Source organism: Bufo gargarizans, chromosome 4 (assembly GCF_014858855.1).
Source record: "Bufo gargarizans isolate SCDJY-AF-19 chromosome 4, ASM1485885v1, whole genome shotgun sequence".
Classification (NCBI taxonomy): Eukaryota; Metazoa; Chordata; class Amphibia; order Anura; family Bufonidae; genus Bufo; species Bufo gargarizans.
This window is the reverse complement of record NC_058083.1, coordinates 267,278,778-267,298,803: the sequence shown is the minus strand read 5'-3', so window position 1 is coordinate 267,298,803 and position 20,026 is coordinate 267,278,778. Positions and strand designations below refer to the sequence as shown.

Here is a 20,026-nt window from a genome sequence, read left to right as displayed (position 1 = left end):
CTTGCCAGCCACGTTGTGGAGTACTTGGACGTGTGTGATGGAGCATTGTCCTGCATGAAAATCATGTTTTTCTTACCTTGCAGACTTCTTCCTGTACCACTGCTTGAAGAAGGTGTCTTCCAGAAACTGGCAGTAGGACTGGGAGTTGAGCTTGACTCCATCCTCAACCCAAAAAGGCCCCACAAGCTCATCTTTGATGATACCAGCCCAAACCAGTACTCCACCTCCACCTTTCTGGCGTCTGAGTCGGACTGGAGCTCTCTGCCCTTTACCAATCCAGCCATCTGGCCCATCAAGACTCACTCTCATTTCATCAGTCCATAAAACCTTAGAAAAATCAGTCTTGAGATATTTCTTGGCCCAGTATTGACTTTTTAGCTTGTGTGTCTTGTTCAGTGGTGGTCGTCTTTCAGCCTTTCTTACCTTGGCCATGTCTCTGAGTATTGCACACCTTGTGCTTTTGGGCACTCCAGTGATGTTGCAGCTCTGAAATATGGCCAAACTGGTGGCAAGTGGCATCTTGGCAGCTGCACGCTTGACTTTTCTCAGTTCATGGGCAGTTATTTTGCGCCTTGGTTTTTCCACACGCTTCTTGCGACCCTGTTGACTATTTTGAATGAAACGCTTGATTGTTCGATGATCACGCTTCAGAAGCTTTGCAATTTTAGGAGTGCTGCATCCCTCTGCAAGATATCTCACTATTTTTGACTTTTCTGAGCCTGTCAAGTCCTTCTTTTGACCCATTTTGCCAAAGGAAAGGAAGTTGCTTAATAATTATGCACATCTGATATAGGGTGTTGATGTCATTAGACCACACCCCTTCTCATTACAGAGATGCACATCACCTAATATGCTTAATTGGTAGTAGGCTTTCGAGCCTATACAGCTTGGAGTAAGACAACATGCATAAAGAGGATGATGTGGTCAAAATACTCATTTGCCTAATAATTCTGCACGTAGTGTATATATTGTCTTTACAATTCATTTCCAATCAACTGAATATACATAGCACAGACGGACTCCAATCAAGGTGCAGAAACATCTCAAAGAAGAGCCAGGGGAATAGTTAGCCCCCAGACTGTCATATCAAAGAGTCCGAATATTTCAATGCTAAATTTTATTTTTTCCTTTTCAATAAATTGGCAAAGATTTTGAACATTCTGTTTTCACAGTGTATTTATGGGGTATTGAGTGCAGAATGATGGGGAAAACTTTAAATAGCTTTTTTTTCCAGCACAAGGCTTTTATAACAAAATGTGAAAAGGGGAAATAGTCTGAAGACACCCAAATGCATTGTATATGTTCTGGTGTAAGGAACCCTAGGAAGAGGCATTCATTTCTTCATATTATCACAAGTAACAGTGGAATTAGTGAGACTTCATACTGCAACAACATAGAGCAGATATCTGAATGTATACAGGTGAAACTCAAAAAATTTGAATATTGTGCAAAGTTCATTTATTTCAGTAATGCAACTTAAAAGGTTAAACTAATATATGAGCTATTTCAAGGCTTTATTTGTTATAATTTGGATGATTATGGCTTAAAGCTTATGAAAACCCCAAAGTCACAATCTCAGGTACCCTTTGCTCAGGGGGTATGGATTAATTAGCTGACTAGAGTGTGACACTTTGAGCCTAGAATATTCAACCTTTTCACAATATTCAAATTTTAAGCTACATTAATGCAACTCCTTCCAATTTGTATTACTGAAATAAATTAACTTTTGCACGATATTCTAATTTTTCGAGTTTCACCTGTATGTACTTTGCCCAGTTACTCCCATAATAATAAAAAAGTAACATACAGTTTATTTTTGATTGCCATTAAACACTTGGCATATGTTGCTGTAATTATACCCTACCGACGCATTTGCATTATACATCGAGAGAGTTTCCCAGTGTATAAGCTGAACATACACCACATCCATACTGATTAGCTTATTAGTTGTCAATCCTTATTGAGTATGGTCCCTGGTACTGATGTTCTGAAGGTAAATACTATCTAATTCAAAGTATATTTCTTTTAAATACCATGATTTACAGAAATTCAATTGTATGTAATTGTCCTGGATCTTTTATCATTTTATGCCATTTCCCACCATTTCGCAATTTTTGGTTGACCAGGCAACTCTTTTAGCATAGAAATGAATTTTTTGGCACCATTTACTTTATATTAATTTTTATCTTAAACGTGTTGTCTGTGGGCAGGGGTGTAACTACCATAGCGGCAGACCATGCGACTGCTAAGGGGCCCAGGGCAAGAGGGGGCCCAGACTTAGTTGGGATTATCTCCTCTTCTACTGGAGGTGGAAACTTAATCAGGACTCTACCCTCTAAAGGAACAACTTTTAGCAAATGAGGCAGTGGAAAAATGGCCCAAGGGTCATTGAAAAGGGTTTAGGCAGAAACCCTTCTGTCCTGTTTGGGGGGCCTGGTTTGATCCTTGCTATGGGGCCCTTACTTCTTTATGTATGCCGCTGTCTGTGGGTAGGGAATTCTTTAGAAAGGGCTGAAAGTGAAATAAAAATATAAAAGTACAGCTACCCTCATTGATCCACCTCAGCTCCCATTTTGATGCTTACTGGTTTCCAGCTGATCTCTGCCTCCTAGTCTGCTTCTTGATACACAAGAAGTGCTTGAAGATAGCTGCCCAGACAGTCACTGCCTCTAGGTGTACATGTCTACAGTAGACCAAGAAGTGTTGAAACAAGATCTGCGGGGGATCCATGAGTAGAAGCATGCTTTTTTATTTTTTCTCTCACTTTGATCCTATTGTAGAGATTCCCCCCCCCCCCCCGACAACCTCTTTAACAATAAATCAATTTAAAAAAAACAAACATTTTTGCTACACTTTGTTGTATATAAGGCTACTTTCACACTTGCGTTCGTCGGTCCGCTCGTGAGCTCCGTTTGAAGGAGCTTACGAGTGGACCCGAACGCCTCCGTCCAGCCCTGATGCAGTCTGAATGGAGCGGATCCGCTCAGACTGCATCAGTCTGGCAGCGTTCAGCCTCCGCTCCGCTCGCCTCGCGTTCAGCTGTCCGCCTGGCCGTGCGGAGGCGAGCGGATCCGTTCAGACTTACAATGTAAGTCAATGGGGACGGATCCGTTTGAAGATGACACCATATGGCTCAATCTTCAAGCGGATCCGTCCCCCATTGACTTTACATTGAAAGTCTGAACGGATCCGCTCAGGCTACTTTCAGACTTAGAAATTTTTCTAAGTTATTAATGCAGACGGATCCGTACTGAACGGAGCCTCCGTCTGCATTAATATGATCGGATCCGTTCAGAACGGATCCGATCAAGCGCAAGTGTGAAAGTAGCCTAATACCAAACTGCTTTACAGAATAAATTAATTTCTGCATGGCCAATATAATTAGGCATAACAGTTAGAGCTGGATGTTTTATTATACATTATCTTAACCTATAAGTTTTCATAATCATACATATTACACACAGCGTCATTTTCATATTTGCATGTCGTTTTATACATTATTTATTACAGATCACAGAAACATACATTAACCAATAAGCAATACCAGTATAAACAAGGGGTATACTGGAGAATTCTCTACTACACTGGCTAGCATGTCAGTTACAGTACACATCTGGCCAGATCTGTTTAGCGATTGTTAGCATCATATTTTATCGAAGCAGCCAAATTTTCTATTAGTTTCAATCTGAAAGAGCTGATTTGGCTTTCATTGAAGGGGGAGATATTCCCTTTAGCAATCAAGCACCAGAAACACTACAGGGGAACACTTTTTAGGCTACTTCTTTGACTTGCCTTTGTACGTCTTCTGAATTGTTACAGAGCACAATGCATATTCCATTATCTAAATGGTAATATAATAGTGATTTTGAGTATATGGAGAGCGAAGTGGAGGGGTCTAGTGGATTTGGTGTTGCTACATATGAATTAGATACTGTGGGTTTGCTTCTCTGACAGCCATCTAATTAATGGCCCTTTCTGTGTCTCACTATCTGTCCTACCAATCCTTAGCAAAAGGCTAGGGCTACACGATAAGATTTTTCATGCAACTAAGGGTACTTTCACACTAGCGTTTAAGTTTTCCGGTATTAATTTCCTTCATATTGGTATTGCTCCAAAATGCATTCCGTTCCGTTTAGTTGCGTTCCCATACCGGAGAGCAAGCTCGCAACATGTAGCATTTTGCTTTCCGTCCTGGGAAACTGGTCAAGATGGATCCGTCATGCAAGTCAATGGGGACTTTTTCTCTGCCACAATCTGACACAATAGAAAACGGATCCGCCCCCCATTGACTTTCAATGGAGTTAATGACGGATCTGTCTTGGCAATGTTAAAGATTATACAATCGGATCTGTTCATAACGGATGCAGATGGTTGTATTATCAGTAACGGAAGCGTTTTTGCTGGACCCTGCTAGACCCAGCAAAATTGCCAGTGTGAAAGTACCCTAATTGTCGCAGTATTGTCAAGCGACATTTTTTATAATGGTAGTCTATAGTGTTGCACTGCAACATGTTGAGACTGTCACATGACAGTCGCAACAAAACCCATCCAAGATGGATTTTTGTGCGACTGTCGTGTCGCAGTCGCAGCATGTTGCAGTGCGACGCCATAGACTACCAGTACAAAATATGTTGCATGACATTACTGCCACATGAATGTCACGCGACACATCTTGCAGTGCAGTTGTACTCTATATGTTGCCCGACACATGTTGCCATGTAGCTCTAGCCTTATATACTCCGGCAAGTCATATCATTATGACCATTTCCTACTTTCAATGTCAGCAGAGCGTAGCTCATGAAGGAAGTAACATGTCATGAGCGGTGGGTATATAAGGTGTGTGCCTACACACATATCCCTCATTGCTGTCATGGTTTAAGGGGGCAATTTATCAGAGTTGCAAAAAAGGATGATTATTGGCTTTGTGGCAGTGTTTCGGATACTATGCAGTTTGTGAACTGTTCATGTGCTACTGAAAGTGTACCGTGAGTGGACAAATGGCACCACTGCAAATAAGGAACATGGAAACTGCGGAGCACCATGTGCCATTGATGTAGGACGTGAACGTCGGCTATGAAGGTGTGCGATGTGGACCAACATGCTACAGTGGAGCAGCTCACAGCCAACATGAACCAGGGAGCTACTGTACCAGACATGTGTCTAAAACAACAGTTCCGTTTACCATACTTCATATGGGTCTCCAAAGCAGAAGGATGGTCACTGCACCTCTGCTAACAAAGTTTCATTGGCAGAAAAGGCTTCAATTATCACAGCAGTATCAGAATCGGACCATCCCTAATTGGCAAAGGGTTGCCTTCTCTATTGAGTCACATTTTGTGCTTTATCAAACCGATGGACATTAGTGTGTAAGGCAAAAAAACATCACAGAACAAACACCCTGCAACCACTGCTTAAAGAACACAAGCTGGTGGTGGCAGTGTTATGGTCTGGGCAATGGTTTCATGGCATTCTCTGGGCCTATTCATCCATGTAGAAGGTACTGTTAACCGATTTGGGTATGAATACATTTTTGAAGATCACGTACACCCATATATGCTGATTGTCTTTGCTGGGACGGATGGGATCTTCCTGTAAGGCAATGCAACATGTCACACAGCTAGAAATGTCTAACAATGGTTGGAAAAGCATGACCAAGACATTCAAGTACTACATATGTCCCCAGACTTCAACCCAATTGAAGCATCTGTGGGACCACTTTGAGCGGCATGTTCCCTCTATGGATCCTCCCCTACACACCGTACAGCAGCTGTGGGATACACTGCAGTCAGCATGGCTCCAGATACCTGTGACAACCTACCAGGACCTTATTGAGTTACTCCCATCCCGTCTAGCTGCTGTCCATGCTGTACATGGAGGTTATTCTGGATATTAGCTGGTGGTCATATTAATTGGGTGGGGTGGGCTTGGGATATAAGTAAGTATTTGTAAGTATGTATGTAAGTATAAGTAAGTATGTTAGTTTTTTCATACTGCGCGTATTAATGTAATAGAATTTATAAAGATATCACTCTATGTTAACAGCGACCAGTGCACTCCATTATCTGATGAAACCCTTTCTGTATGAACAGTGATGTCGCATGAGTTAATAGGATAATTGATGGCATATGCATTGATGCTTCTAAACATTTGTGTTGTATTTAGAAAAGCAGAATTCTAACCCTGCAATGTTCTCTGTCAGCTCCATTATGCTGGTTGTTTATGTTTGTCCTCTCAGCTTTCATATTTCATTTTCTGCTTCATACATATGTGTTTAAGAAGTGTGGGCCTAATTCAGCCTTGTGTATATATGGCAGTGAAGCAGCTGGAAAAACATCAGCTAAGGATAAAAATACGAAACCCAGACCAGTATTTTAGAGTTTAGGCCAGATTTCTATGAAGTCAACGCCAGCTGCTGCAATAAACCCTGGATAAATTGCCAAAAAGAGCCGGAGCCTGGAGGAAGCGTTCCCTACAGCCTGTAGACATCCACACAATTCTTCACTCATTCAAAACCAAAACCAGATGAAGTTAGGTGGCAAGAATATGGTTAGTGCTAATGGACCAAGAACACCAAATGGTTTGGACTGACCACACAGACAATTTCTTAGAATTGAACTCAATTTAAGAATGACATGAGGGAACTGTATAAGTTCATAATATAGAGAATTATCAGAACCGCTCCCTTTACAAGCAGCAGAAGTCTCTTAGCCTGCAAGGCAGCCAGTGTTCTTTCTACTTACATTTTTCCGTACCAGCGCAAAACTACAGTAGAGGCAGTTTAAACCAATGCAAAGGGACACATTTGGAGGGGAAGACCCATCTAGCACTCTAAGAAACTGAGCAAGGGGTATTTTGCTTCATGGGACCTGCAATGCTACTTAAGCTGTGAAACCACATACTGTGGGTGGTGTGTATGACCAAATAGATATGATGCAGGCAATGCAGTGATGCAGTGCATTCTGTCAATGAGAGTGGACCAGAAGGGTCAGTCTATTTTCTTTTCCTTATTATTGAAATACTCTTGCTTGTAAAATGAAAAACAAAAAACATTACAATGATATTTGAGCTTGGAAATTCACACAGTTATCTCTTATAAACTTTAAAGGGGTTTCCAGTCTTAGAGTCCAGAACCCCTGTGGTCCTAACCCAAGGCAAATAATAAAAGAAACACCACTCGCTTGTCCACGGTCCAGCCCTGCTCCGTTCTCAGCCACTTCTGGTCCCTGCAAAACCAGGAAGGGGCTTAGCCCAGTGACCGTAATCTCCATAGCATTTGGTCTGCAATGAACATATCTTGATGTACTCTAAAGAGCATTGGATACAGTCCGTATTATATTTCATTCAGATGTGTAGGTCATCAATAGGACAACTCATGATATCAAGTGAAAGGACATCTATAAAAAAGTTAATCTGTCACCAGCGACCCCCCTATCAAACTCCCTATAGACATATAGCTGTGGTTCACCTGATTAAACCACAGTTTTTCTTTAGTTGATCTAAAACTCCATTCCTGAGTTCTGATACTTTTTCTTGTTATACAAATTAGGCCTTTGGTGCAATGAGGGCAACACCATTGCTCTTGCTGCACCCAAGCTCACCTCCTTTCTGTTGCCAGCGCCTCCCTCACTGCTTTGCCACTGCCTGGCCATGTCAATCAAAAGCATTGAGTGGGGAGATGGCCACAGCAAGGAGTTGAGCATGTGTGCAACAAGAGTAATGATGACGCCCTCATTGAACCAAAGGCCTAATTTGCATATTAAGAAAAAGTATCTTGGGATCGGAGCCTCAGATCATGAATAGAAAAACTGTGTTTTAATCAGGTGAACCACAGCTATGCGTCTATGCAAGGAGTTGGATAGGGAGGTCACTGGTGACAGATTCCCTTTGTTTCTACTTAACACAATCTTCTGAAATAATAGAAAGTAATATGTTAACAAGCCAAAGAAGGTTTGACTATAATTTATAATGTGTATTTTGGCTTTTAAGGTAGTGTGTCAAAAACATGAACAAAGCCCAAAATGCCAAGTGTGAAGTATTTGCAGCTAATGAACAGAATGAGCAGGGCGTGCCAGGATGCTGGAGTTTGTGGGAACGTGGGAAATCGGTGGTGGAAATTACATTTCTATCATGTCTATACTTTCAGCTGTTTCGGAAACTTAAAATTGCTGAGTATGAACTGAGCAGAGGTACATCTGGTTTCCTCAGTTCCAAAATCTGAAACAGGGTTAAGTAATGAACTTTAAAGGGAAATACATCAGAGAATGACATGCTATTTCAATCAGGTTTTTACAAAAATAAAAATATAGCAACAACTGTTAAATGGAATAAACACACAAAGTACAAAAAAATGAAGTACAAGATGCATTCCTTTTAAGTTTATGGTTTTTACGTATAGCTGTAATAATCTGTAATAATTATATATATTTTTCCTAATGGGTAACTAATGCAATATTTACTTAGCAGAAGCCAAGGTCATTGTAAAATATCAAGTGGACCTCTTATCTACCTATATTGTAGCTTATGAATGATACCTTAGATTGTGAGCCCCATTGGGGACAGATGGATGCTGAAGTCTGTAAAGCGCTGCGGAATATAGTAGCGCTATATAAGTGCATAAAATAAATAAAAAATAAATAAATATAGGGGCTAGTGAGATCAATTAAACCATCTCAGTGTTCTCCATTGGTCTTAGGTGCTTACATGAGGGCCCCTCCAGCCTGCTCAGAATAAATTATTAGGGAATGGCTGTACTGCATTTTAAGACTAGAAGCACAACAATATGGAATATACAGCAAATCATACAGGATTCCTATCCTGGGGGAGGGTGACAGGAGCAGTTTCAGTATCTCTGGTCTGGGTGAAGTGTCTTAACATCTTGTGTATTAGTCTGAGAAGCATGTGATGTTAATAAGCAGATACAATTCATCACAACTTCTCCTCCCATGTATGGTCTGTGGGTTTTTGTTATTCTACAATACATTAATGTACACATTAATATAACACAACGTACAGAACATAAAATGCAGATGTGTGTGTAGGGATCTGAGGATGCGAATTTCCTGGCAAATTAGTGCAAGGACAAATATGGTATTCATTATGTATCACTTCATGGTAAAATAAAGACTTGTAAACTCTTCCAAATAGAGTCCTGTGTTTCACACTTAATATTGTTATTGCCATCTTTCTGCAATAAGCAAAGAAGAACATATTGCGTCTTACAGAATTCAACTGTGGTTTATTGGGCCCATCAGAAGACGTTCTATCATAAATTAGTATCAGTAAAGTCTACTAGGTTTTAAATCAAAGAAATATACCTTAGTAACAAGTTATTGTCTTTTATTCTCCTGGACCTTTGAGGCTCACTATGATATCAGAGGATCCTTAAGTACTCTGGTGGGACAGTCCAACACTGGCTTCTTAATGATCTATGGTGGAAACAGTCTAATACCTGTAGACTGAAGATGTAGACTACATAGAATTAACATTGCCAGTCTGTACATAGTTTGAAAATGGCTCTGTACTTAATTTTAGAACTCTCCTCCATATTTTCTGTGGCATCATACTTGTGCCATACAACACATTAGTTTATTAATATTAATATTTAATGTATATATGTTGTATAGTTGGTTACATGCATATTTACTATGGATGGAAACAGCAGTTGTCTTTATTTTATCTGTATTAGCAGATTTTACTGACTACAGTGACCACACCAGTTATAAATGTTATCATTGTATTGCAGGCACTGCATCTGTTGCGGTAGCTGGACTTCTTGCAGCACTTCGTATAACAAAGAATAAACTGTCTGACCACACAGTCCTCTTCCAAGGAGCTGGGGAGGTACATTAACTATTTAACTTCCGATATTATTATATGAGGAGAGGTGTATCCTTCATTAGGATGTGGCATGAGAAGTCGGTATTGGCTATCCAATTGATATTAGAGTAATGGACCATATGGGATTTCCTGACCCTCACATGGTGGAGTAAAAAAATTCTACTACATATAAAATTTATATGGAACTCAAATACTTAGATTCTGTGAAAATATTACTTTATCACCCATAAACATAGACCTCTGTAGGCCACTACTAAAGATTAAATAATGTAACCTTAAATAACATATTATATAATTTGTTCATTTTGAGGCTGCCATGGGAATTGCGGACTTAATAGTTATGGCAATGGAGAAAGAAGGGACAACAAGAGATGAAGCACTCAAGAAGATCTGGATGGTGGATTCCAAAGGGTTAATCGTGAAGGTTAGGTTATTCAATCAATAATTAAATCATATGACACAAGTATAACTGATAAACTTTTCAACATTCAAACTTACAATATCTATTATTAATGTATATAATATTTATTTAAGGTCTTTTCCTAATTTACAGTATTTGACCAAAAGTATGTGGACACCTGATCATCACATGTATATGAGCTTGGTGGACATTCCTTTCCAAAACCATGGACAGTAATATGGCGTTGGGCCACCCTTTTAGTGGGGAGGCATTTTTACTGTATTTTGAAGTGTGTCTATGGGAATTTGTATCGGTTCAGCCATAAGAACTTTTGTAAGATCAGGCACCAATCTTCTCTAGAAGGTCTGTTTTCCAAACGGTGTTCACCTCGTGTGGCTGAAAAACCTGAATTCAATAATTGGGAGTGTGGGGGGCCAACATACTTTTGGCCACATTGTGTTCCTTAGAATACTACAGCGCTCCATTTGTAAGCGCAGACCACTGTTCTATCCCTCTTCCTCCATACACAAGTCTCCAATGTTCAATCCAATAGAGCTAAGCATTGAAGTGAATAGGAGCCACATACAGGTTGACACCAACCCCTGTCCCCCACTGGTGACAACAGGCAGCTGAGATTTTCAGGGTGTAAGGGTAACCAGAAGGACAGGTGTGCACCACCAATGAGGCCAGGTGAGGCGATCAACTCAGGCATCACCAGGTAGGGGCAAGAGGGGGGCAGCAGAAGGCCCATGGGCAATGAGGGCTTTCATTGTGGCAAATGGGCTAGTTAGAAAATTGCGCTGTTTCAGTTTTCGCCTTAGGTAGCAGAAAGGCTAGGTGCACCCATGCAAAAGAAATGTACTCAATGTTATAGAACAGAACACTGCAACCTGGAATATAAGTAGAGCAAAAAAAGCCCCCAAACCAACTATGCAGATATAATGGTGCTTACTCTTAATTAGATAAATAGATGAATATATCACTTTATATAAATTTTGATGTTTTTACAACACATTCACTGCTTTAGATGTCATTTTGCATATGATTTTCCTTATGTATATGACTGAAAGAAGAGCAGTGTCAGAGAATAAACTTGTGGTTTACTGGTTAGAAATAAAAGAACTACGGAACGTACCGGTATATTTTCAGCTAAACGCCGTGACATTCCCAGCTTTGTAATTAGTGGTTTCCTCCGGTCCCACTTCAATGTAAATCTGAAAATACACCACCTATATATGCCACTACACATGTAAGCTTGTGGCATATTGTGTTTTTTTGGTTTTGATAACCTCAAAAATTCTCTTTTCTCTGCTCTTGCATCATATGCATGCACAGTTAGTTCTGAAATGAGACCTGACTTCTCTGCTAATAGAGCATGTGCTGGGGTTTCAGGCTTCAGCCATGATGCTTTGTTCGCTTAAAGGCAGGGATAGTATTAGAATAATTTATAAAAGGTAGACAGTACTCACCATTCCGTATGTACTCCATTCCAGCGCCACCGCTTCTATCTGCCCTGCCGCTACAGCCATGACATCATGTTTTTGCTGCAGTGATAATGTGCCTGTATACTGCGCACGTGACCACTGCAGCCAGTCACCGGCTCCTGCAGTATGCAGCACAGGGCTGGTTAGTTATTGGCCACAATAATCACGTGTTATATGGCTAAGTCACTGCGACAATCTGTAAAGCAAAGCCCAGCAGGGAGGAGGGAGCAGCAGCACTGGAGTGGGGGGGGTTCAGGATGGTGAGCATACTTTTTTAGTCTTCCTGCATTTTTAATAAATCGATAAAAAAAAAAAACTCAAACAAACCTTTTTAATTCATTTTCACTTATGAACTCATCATTACTAAATGATCAAACATCATTTAGTAATTTACATCATTGGTCCAGACTACAGAGTAGCTAAGGGAGGTGGGGGGTGGACCAGACTACACAGTGGTCAGAACTGCACATCAGTAAAGGAAGAGTTAACAGCTCTGGTTACAGCGTAGTCCATGCTCTACATACTAATTCCAAAAAATAACTGACCACACATTGCAAAAAATAGAAACATGTATCCGGTCAACAGCTAACATCTGCTGAAGCCTCTTACTCTTGCTCCTGGCAGCAGCCATGTATAGTGTTATCTCTATACAAGTGAACTATACACAATATGGTTTCCGTTTATCCTTTGGAAATTGAATCCATTCTTTCCAATTTTTTGATTCATTTACAAACTTTGTCATATAAACTCTTCATTTCAGGCATACATTCTTCCAGCAGCAGGACTAGAAAGATAAAGACATGCTTGGCCTGGCAGCCTATCTTTTCCACGTGGAATTTTAAGTGTAGGTCTAGGAATACCACACCCAGGCCCAGAGAAAGGCTGTAATTCAGGAGTAGTGTGGTAGCGCAGCTGGAATATAATTTATACAAGGAAAGCTGTATTACAGGATATTCCAGGAATCAGATTTAAAAAGCAACATTTGTGTAGGAAAAGAGTGATTAATTGCAAGATTCTATTAAATACATTCTCAGTCCTTTTAAAAGGGAAATAAGAGAAGGTTATGAGGGTCCATACTGATACAATCTTTTTTTTTTTTATATTTCAATAATTTTTTTATTATTCCTTCATCATGTTTAAAAAGTTCAGAAACAAGACATGACAATAAACAGTAATACAGCAGGACATAGACAATGCTAATTCCTGTATATACACATACATTTGTTAGTCACTTATCCTTAGACATCTAGAATATATCCCTGTCCTGTTTCTTTCCTCATGTCATATACATAACCAAAAAAAAAAGATCAAGAAAAACAATATAACCCCTCCCCTTCCCACCCCCCATGGTTGTCTTGATGGGTACCACAAATTTTTTCCTTCCTTCCTCCACATCCTCCATTTATTTATGGGAACCGGCATATTCATATCTACATACCCTCCCACATAAGTTCTTCCACGCTTCGATGTTTGGTGGTGTGACCGCCCCCCACTCCCTAGCCACTACCACCCGCGCCAGCATTAATCCTTTGGCCCATTTCGTTTCTATTTCTATGTCGAGACCTATTTTCCTGATGTGTCCAAGCACCGCTATAGCGATCTCCATTGGGGCTGAACACCCTGTTGATCTGGTCAGCTCCCGAAAAACCTGAGTCCAGTAATCCTGCATTAGGGGGCAGTGCCAGATCAAGTGGGTGAAATCCGCATTATCCATCCTGCACTTCCAGCATCTAGCGTCCCTTGTTTTATACATCCTACTCAGCACCCATGGGGTGATATAGGTACGGTGGACGATAAAGAACTGTATCAGTCGAAAATTACTCGATACAGTACTTCTTTTTATACTTTTATAGATACATCTCCAATCTAACGTGTTAGGGTCAACTTCTAGTGCCCATTTTTGTTCACTATTAAACTTTATCACTCCCCTTAAACCCTTTTTAATTTTTTTATATATCTGTGATATTGATATTTTGGTCCCCTTATTGAGACAACAAAATTCTACAAATTCTGCTTGTTTAGTGATTAAATACGATTTATTCTCAGTGCTGTCAAATGCATGTTTTAACCGAAAATATCTAAAGCGTGTGAGGGTGTCTAGTTTTATACTAAGTCCTAATTCTTCTAATGTCCTAAGTTTTCCTGTTATCTCAATCTGTGAAATAAACTTAATACCATTTTTTTCCCAAAATACATAATCCTCTAACTTCTGAAACTCACCTAAGTTTATATTCCCCCATAGTGGGGTAATCTTTAATGAGTAATTTATCCCCAATAATTTTTTAACATTCAACCATATCAAGTGCATCATATTACTAATAGGGCACTTCTTACCCTTTATTTTTAATATCCCGGCTTCCAAGACGCTAAAAATATTATATTGGAGACCTACAAACTCGCCCACTAGGTACTGACGTAGTCTATCATCCTCTATCATTAGCCATTGTAGCTGGGATGCATAATAGTAGCCTCTGAAGCAGGGGACGGACAAGCCACCATCTTCTTCATCAAGCCATAAGTATTTTTGTTTGAGCCTGACCCTTTTTTTCCCCCATATAAGATCATTTATCATTCCCTCCAGTACATTGAAAAGGTGGTCACCTATCCAGACAGGGCATGAAGATATAACATAGAGGACCTGCGGCAACAAAATCATTTTAATAATAGCTATACGGTCTACCTGTCTTATCAGTATTTTTTGCCAAATACTTATTTTATTTTTAACCCTTTTAAGCAGCGGGGCCAGATTCAATTCTATATATTCCTGGATCCTTGCGCTAATTTTGATTCCAAGGTATTCCAGTGCATCTGTGGGTTTCAATATTTTAACATTAAGATCCATTCTCCTGGTTTCGTAGCCAACTGGAAGTAACACTGATTTCATCCAATTCACCCTGAAGCCGGATATATGACCAAATTCATTTACAGTTCGCATCAGGTATGGAACCGTCGACGCCCCGCCTTTCAAGAAAAACAAGACATCATCCGCGTATAAACACATTTTATCTGAGGCGCCCCTACTCCCGAATCCCCTGATGTTATCATCTGATCGTACCTTGCATGCTAATGGTTCGATAAAGATGGCAAACAGTAATGGTGAAAGGGGGCACCCCTGCCTAGTTCCCCTTTGCAACACCATCGATTCAGATGTCTCTCCGTTGATTTTAATCCTTACTTTCGGATGTTGGTACAGTAGTTGCACCCAGCCAATAAATTTGTCCCCCAGGTTTAGCTCCCGCATTATGTTCCAGAGGTATGCCCACTCCACCCTGTCGAACGCTTTTTCTGCGTCCAGTGACAGGAGGGAGTGGGCACCCTCCCCACTCATCTGGATATTAAGGAGGGCCCGACGGATATTCATTTGGGCCTGGCGTTTCGGTATAAACCCCGATTGATCTGGGTGTATTATCTTACCTATCACTTTTTTTAGGCGGTTTGCCAACAATTTGGCACATATTTTATAGTCCGTGTTGAGAAGAGAGATGGGGCGATACGAGTCCACCTTACTCTCGTCTTTCCCCTTTTTCCCTATCAGGGTTATTACAGCCTCTGACAGGGAAGCCGGGAGTTCGCCCCCGTCCATGGATTCCTTAAGGACCCGCAGGAGTACTGGGAGGATAACCTCCCCGTATCTTCTATATATCTCAAAGGGGAGACCATCCGGCCCGGGGCTAGAGTTGCCCTTTATCGATTTCAAGGTATCACGTAATTCCTCCTGTTCTATTGGTCTATTCAAATACTCCCTGTCCTCCTCGGAGAGAGTAGGGAGCGAGACCCCCTCCAAAAAGTGTTCTATGTCTCCACAGTCCCCCACTCCCTCCGAGGCATAGAGGTCCCCGTAATATTTAACAAATTCCTGCTCAATTTCTCCCGGGCTGGATGTTATCACCCCATCTCTCCTCTCAACTCGCTTAATTCTACCATCCCCCCTCTGATTCTGTACGATAGTGGAAAGCAGTCTACCTGGTTTCCCAGATTCCCTAAAGTAACGGGCCCCCTCAAAAAACACTCTTTGTTGTGCCTTGTTCTCCAGATAATTATTTAGAGAAATCTTAGACTCTTCTAACTCCGCCATCGTCTCAGGTGAATTATTAACCAGGAGTTTCTGCTCTAGTTTCTTTATTTTTTCACCCAACTCCCTCTCATTCTTGGCGAATTCAGTTTTTAAGCCCTGAATTCTGCCAACAAGGATGCCCCGTAGGTATGCTTTAAATGCGTCCCATACATAACCTATTTGTGCCGATCCAAGATTAATTTTCCAGTACTCCGCTATCTCGTCACTAATACTCTCATCTTTATTTATCAGGTTTAGCCAATGTGGGTTTAGCCGAAACACTCTACCCTTAGGTTTAACCGTTGTTTTAAGTGTCAGGCAGATTGGGGAGTGGTCTGAGATACTATTCACCTCATACCTCATTTTCGATATCTGCTCTACCAGTTCTGGGCTAGCTAATGCCATATCAATTCTTGACATGATTTTACTCCCATAACCAGACCATGAGTACGCTCGCTTATCATCATACAAATGCCTCCATACATCTATTAACAGCAATTCTTGTGATATTCTTTTGAGAAGTGTTGGTTGGCTTGTCCCATATTTATCATTTGGTATCACAGAGTATCTATCTAAACAGCTGTTCATAACGGAGTTAAAGTCTCCCATTACCAATACGGGGCATTTACCTCGCAACTCTGCAAACTCCACTAAGCTATTAATAACACATAGTGAAAATGGTGGGGGTATATAAACAAAGGCTAGAATGCACCGTCTCCCATTCCACTGGCCGTGGAGGAACACATATCTGCCCCTATCATCGATCTTCTGATCTAGTGGAAGGTAGTCCACTTTGTGGTGAATATATACACTGACACCACATGAGTAGGTAGAGAAACATGAATGATACTGGAACTTGGCCCATTTCCGTGTTAATAAGTATGTCTTATCCTTAGTGTTATGTGTCTCCATTAGTCCCACAATTGCTGGGAGGTGTCTAGTAACCATGTCAAAAACCATAACCCTCTTAACCTTATCCCCCAGACCTCGTACATTCCATGTTAAGATCCTACTCATGTGTGCCTTCCACCTGTATTTTCATTCTTATCTTCCTTAGTGATCCCATCAAGACAACCATCCCTCCCATATCCCCTCCTCCTTCCCCCCCACCCCTACCCCCTCCCTCCCCCCCCTGCTGGTTGGCGAAATAGAACATTTCCCCCTCCTCTTACTCTACGCCCCCTTCCCTCCCCCCCCGCACCCCCCTCACCCACTCCACAGGCCATCTCATGATCCTATTCCCTTGGAGTCCATCCATTCGGCGGCCTCCTCTGGAGATCCAAAAAAACTAACTTGATCGTGATATATTACGCGTAACTTAGTTGGGTATATCAAGGAGTATTGTAACTGGGCGGCTGCTAACCTCCTCTTTACTTCTCTAAATTCACGTCTCTTTTCCTGCGTTGCTCTGGAGTAGTCTGGATATATTTCTATATTACGGCCATTGTACTCTATTGTCTGCATCTTCCTTTTTGCCCTCATTATTACGTCTCTATCTCTGGAGCTTAAGATTTTAACTAAGATGGCCCTGGGTGGACTCCCTTTTAACGGTGGTCTTCCCGGGATTCTATGTGCTCTGTCAACTAAAAACCATTTAGACAGGGTACTTTTATCAAAACTATCCTTCAGCCACTGCTGGATAAACCCGGTTATATCTTCTCCTTCCACCCCCTCCGGAAATCCCACTAATCTCATATTTGATCTCCGGGATCTATCCTCCATTGTGGTAACTCTCTCTAACAGGATTTTCTTTTCACCTTCTAAAGCTTCTACTCTTTTATTTATCCCATCAATATCTCTCCTCATCACTCCTGAGGATGTCTGCAGCTCCTTAACCTTTTCCCTCACCTTATTCATCTCCTCCTTGATCAGGGAGAGGTCAGCCTGAGCAGAAGCGATCTTAGTGGTCAGATCCTCTAAGCTATGATTTGACTGTTGTACCGCCCCTAAAATTTCTCCCAGCTTCTTGTCAACTGAATTTATTCTTTCCTCCATTCCTCCTCCGTTCCCTATCCTACTCTCAGCCCCGGGGCATTCGTCTGGGACGGATGGGTCACCTCCGTCTTTCGGGGCCTCCTTATTCCCCCGAAGTGCACTCCTACTCTTTGGGTTTGGGGGGGATTTAAGATATTTTTCTAGGCCAGTTACTGTGCTGCTCCCTTTTCCCCCACCCGGAGAGGAGGTTCCCACCGATTTTCTGCTGTAGTTTTTTGGTGGCATCTTTTCGTCTCTTCCCCTCCCTATCCTCTCCCAATTACAACCTCACACGCACAAAGAGGGGAATAGAAAAAAAAGAAAAAACCAAAAAAAACTATCATGAGCCACACACAAAAGCCCCACACAGCAAGAGAAGATATCAAATAGCTGCCGTGCCGTCACACGGAAATATGAGCAATAAGGAGAAAAAGCAGAACGAAAATATGTCCCCGCGACGGAGTCCAAGAAGTGGGCCAAAGGCCACAGGGCTATTTACCAGTCCATATCCCAAAAAAAAAAAAAAAAACGGTTCGGTTTATTCTTCCTGCCAGACAACGAATAATGTCCAGAGGCTGGGTGCCGGCAAATTTCAGGAGAAGGGAGGGCATAAACGACGGGCAATCCGAAAGTCTATTCATGAAATATGATTATCATACCACTTATGCTGTTATACCATCAGGTGCACCGCATGAAGATGCATAATGTGTCGATGGTCTCCCGGGTCGCCTGCTGTTAAAGACACTTAAAGGGGACAAAGTTCCATTTTTGGGCAAGCACCAGTCCTGCCGGGGGTAGCTGGCACCTTTGGGAAAGCTTGAGAGCCTCCATATATTTCCGGGTGTATACCCACTCGCAAGCCCAACTGAAACAGCCGTGTGCCGGGCCAGCAGGGCAACTTCTACGGTACGCTGCACACAGATTTTCAGCACAGCGCTGTGGTATACAACCAATTTATTTTTATCCCAGGAGCACCCGGCAATTGATACAACAGGGGAGAAAGTAAGTAACACCCCTCATCGAGCTGCCTTGTTCCCCTTTCTTGTGTCTTCGGCCTCTCCCCCCCAGCATACCACTGGGAGACCAACCAAGCACCACGGCATACAGCGCTGACTCACAGCAATGTTTAGCAATGCTTAGCTCGCTGCACAGGCTCCAGGGAGTCGCTTCCGCATTCCCACAGGGTTACAGAGATACAAGGTTGCCAGGCTACTTCACCGTTACTTCGCAACATGGATCAGCTGGATCAGCTCCTGCGGTCACAGTCCACCGAAGCTCCAGACGCTATCTCCGGATCAACTCGGCGGATCGCCAGTAAGGTCTGCGGATCATTCAACGGCCCCCCCGTTCCATGCGTGCGCCTTCCATAGAGAGCAACACGCCGAGGCGCCGGCTGCCTGCAGGAGGGAGGAGGGAGGGAGGAGGAGAAAGCGCGGCACGTCCTCACGTCATGCCGCTGCGGCTAACCAGGGTACTGATACAATCTTTAAGATAACTTTTGTAGGGAACAAAAATTGTCCCTCTCACACTGCAGCATCACACCACGGCTGGGGGAAGAGTCAAGCTTTAACCTTAGACGCCTAACTAAAAAAATGCATTTTGTTTTAAAAAGACTGATATTTTACCAATGCATAATAAATGAAAGACCTATGCGATTGAAAGAGAAGCAATAGATTTAAAGGGGTCGTTCATCTTTTGGGTTTTTATTGGCAGACCTCCTCCCTCTTGACCAGACCTGCAAAGGGAAGTATACCTACGTGGTCCAACTGCAGCGGAGAGCGTCGCAGCCAGGGAGAAACAGCTCACCTTCCCCCTGGCTGTGACGATCACCACTGCAATTGAAACGTGCTACAGCGAGAAGGAGATGCCCGTTGAAAAACCCAGTTGTCTCCTCCTCCCTGTACCGATACTCTAAATTATCATACTGGAAGCAAAAAACAGCAGGGGACACAGCACTGGAACGGAGGGGTATTTTGGAAAAACAAAGTGTGGGCATCTGTGGGGGCCGCCCAGTTTGGTAAGCATACCAGTTTCTAACATAAAAAGGCCCTCTTTAACTTCTGAAAAGTGGGAATTTTATGGAAAAAGTATGACATGTATTGTCCATTCTCAAGTTATATTCATGTAGTTGAAAGCTATATAATATATTGGGGGTCATCATTGCACCCTACTCATTTTGGGTCATAAATCATTTTTTTCAACTGGTCTTTATAAAAACTTGTCAACAGTTTTTCCACTGCAGCTTTCACTTTCATTGTATCTGAAGACTGTTGCTTC

General features: G+C 41.9%; 1 protein-coding gene across 1 annotated transcript in view; it reads left to right on the top strand.

Annotated features, from left to right (window-relative positions):
- ME1 (malic enzyme 1) overlaps nt 1–20,026 on the top strand; it is a 356,258-nt gene that overhangs the window by 312,110 nt on the left and 24,122 nt on the right. Inside the window, exons 8-9 of the mRNA XM_044289917.1 lie at nt 9,743–9,840; nt 10,148–10,261. Coding sequence (XP_044145852.1) covers nt 9,743–9,840; nt 10,148–10,261 — 212 coding nt within the window. The remainder of the gene's footprint in view (nt 1–9,742; nt 9,841–10,147; nt 10,262–20,026) is intronic.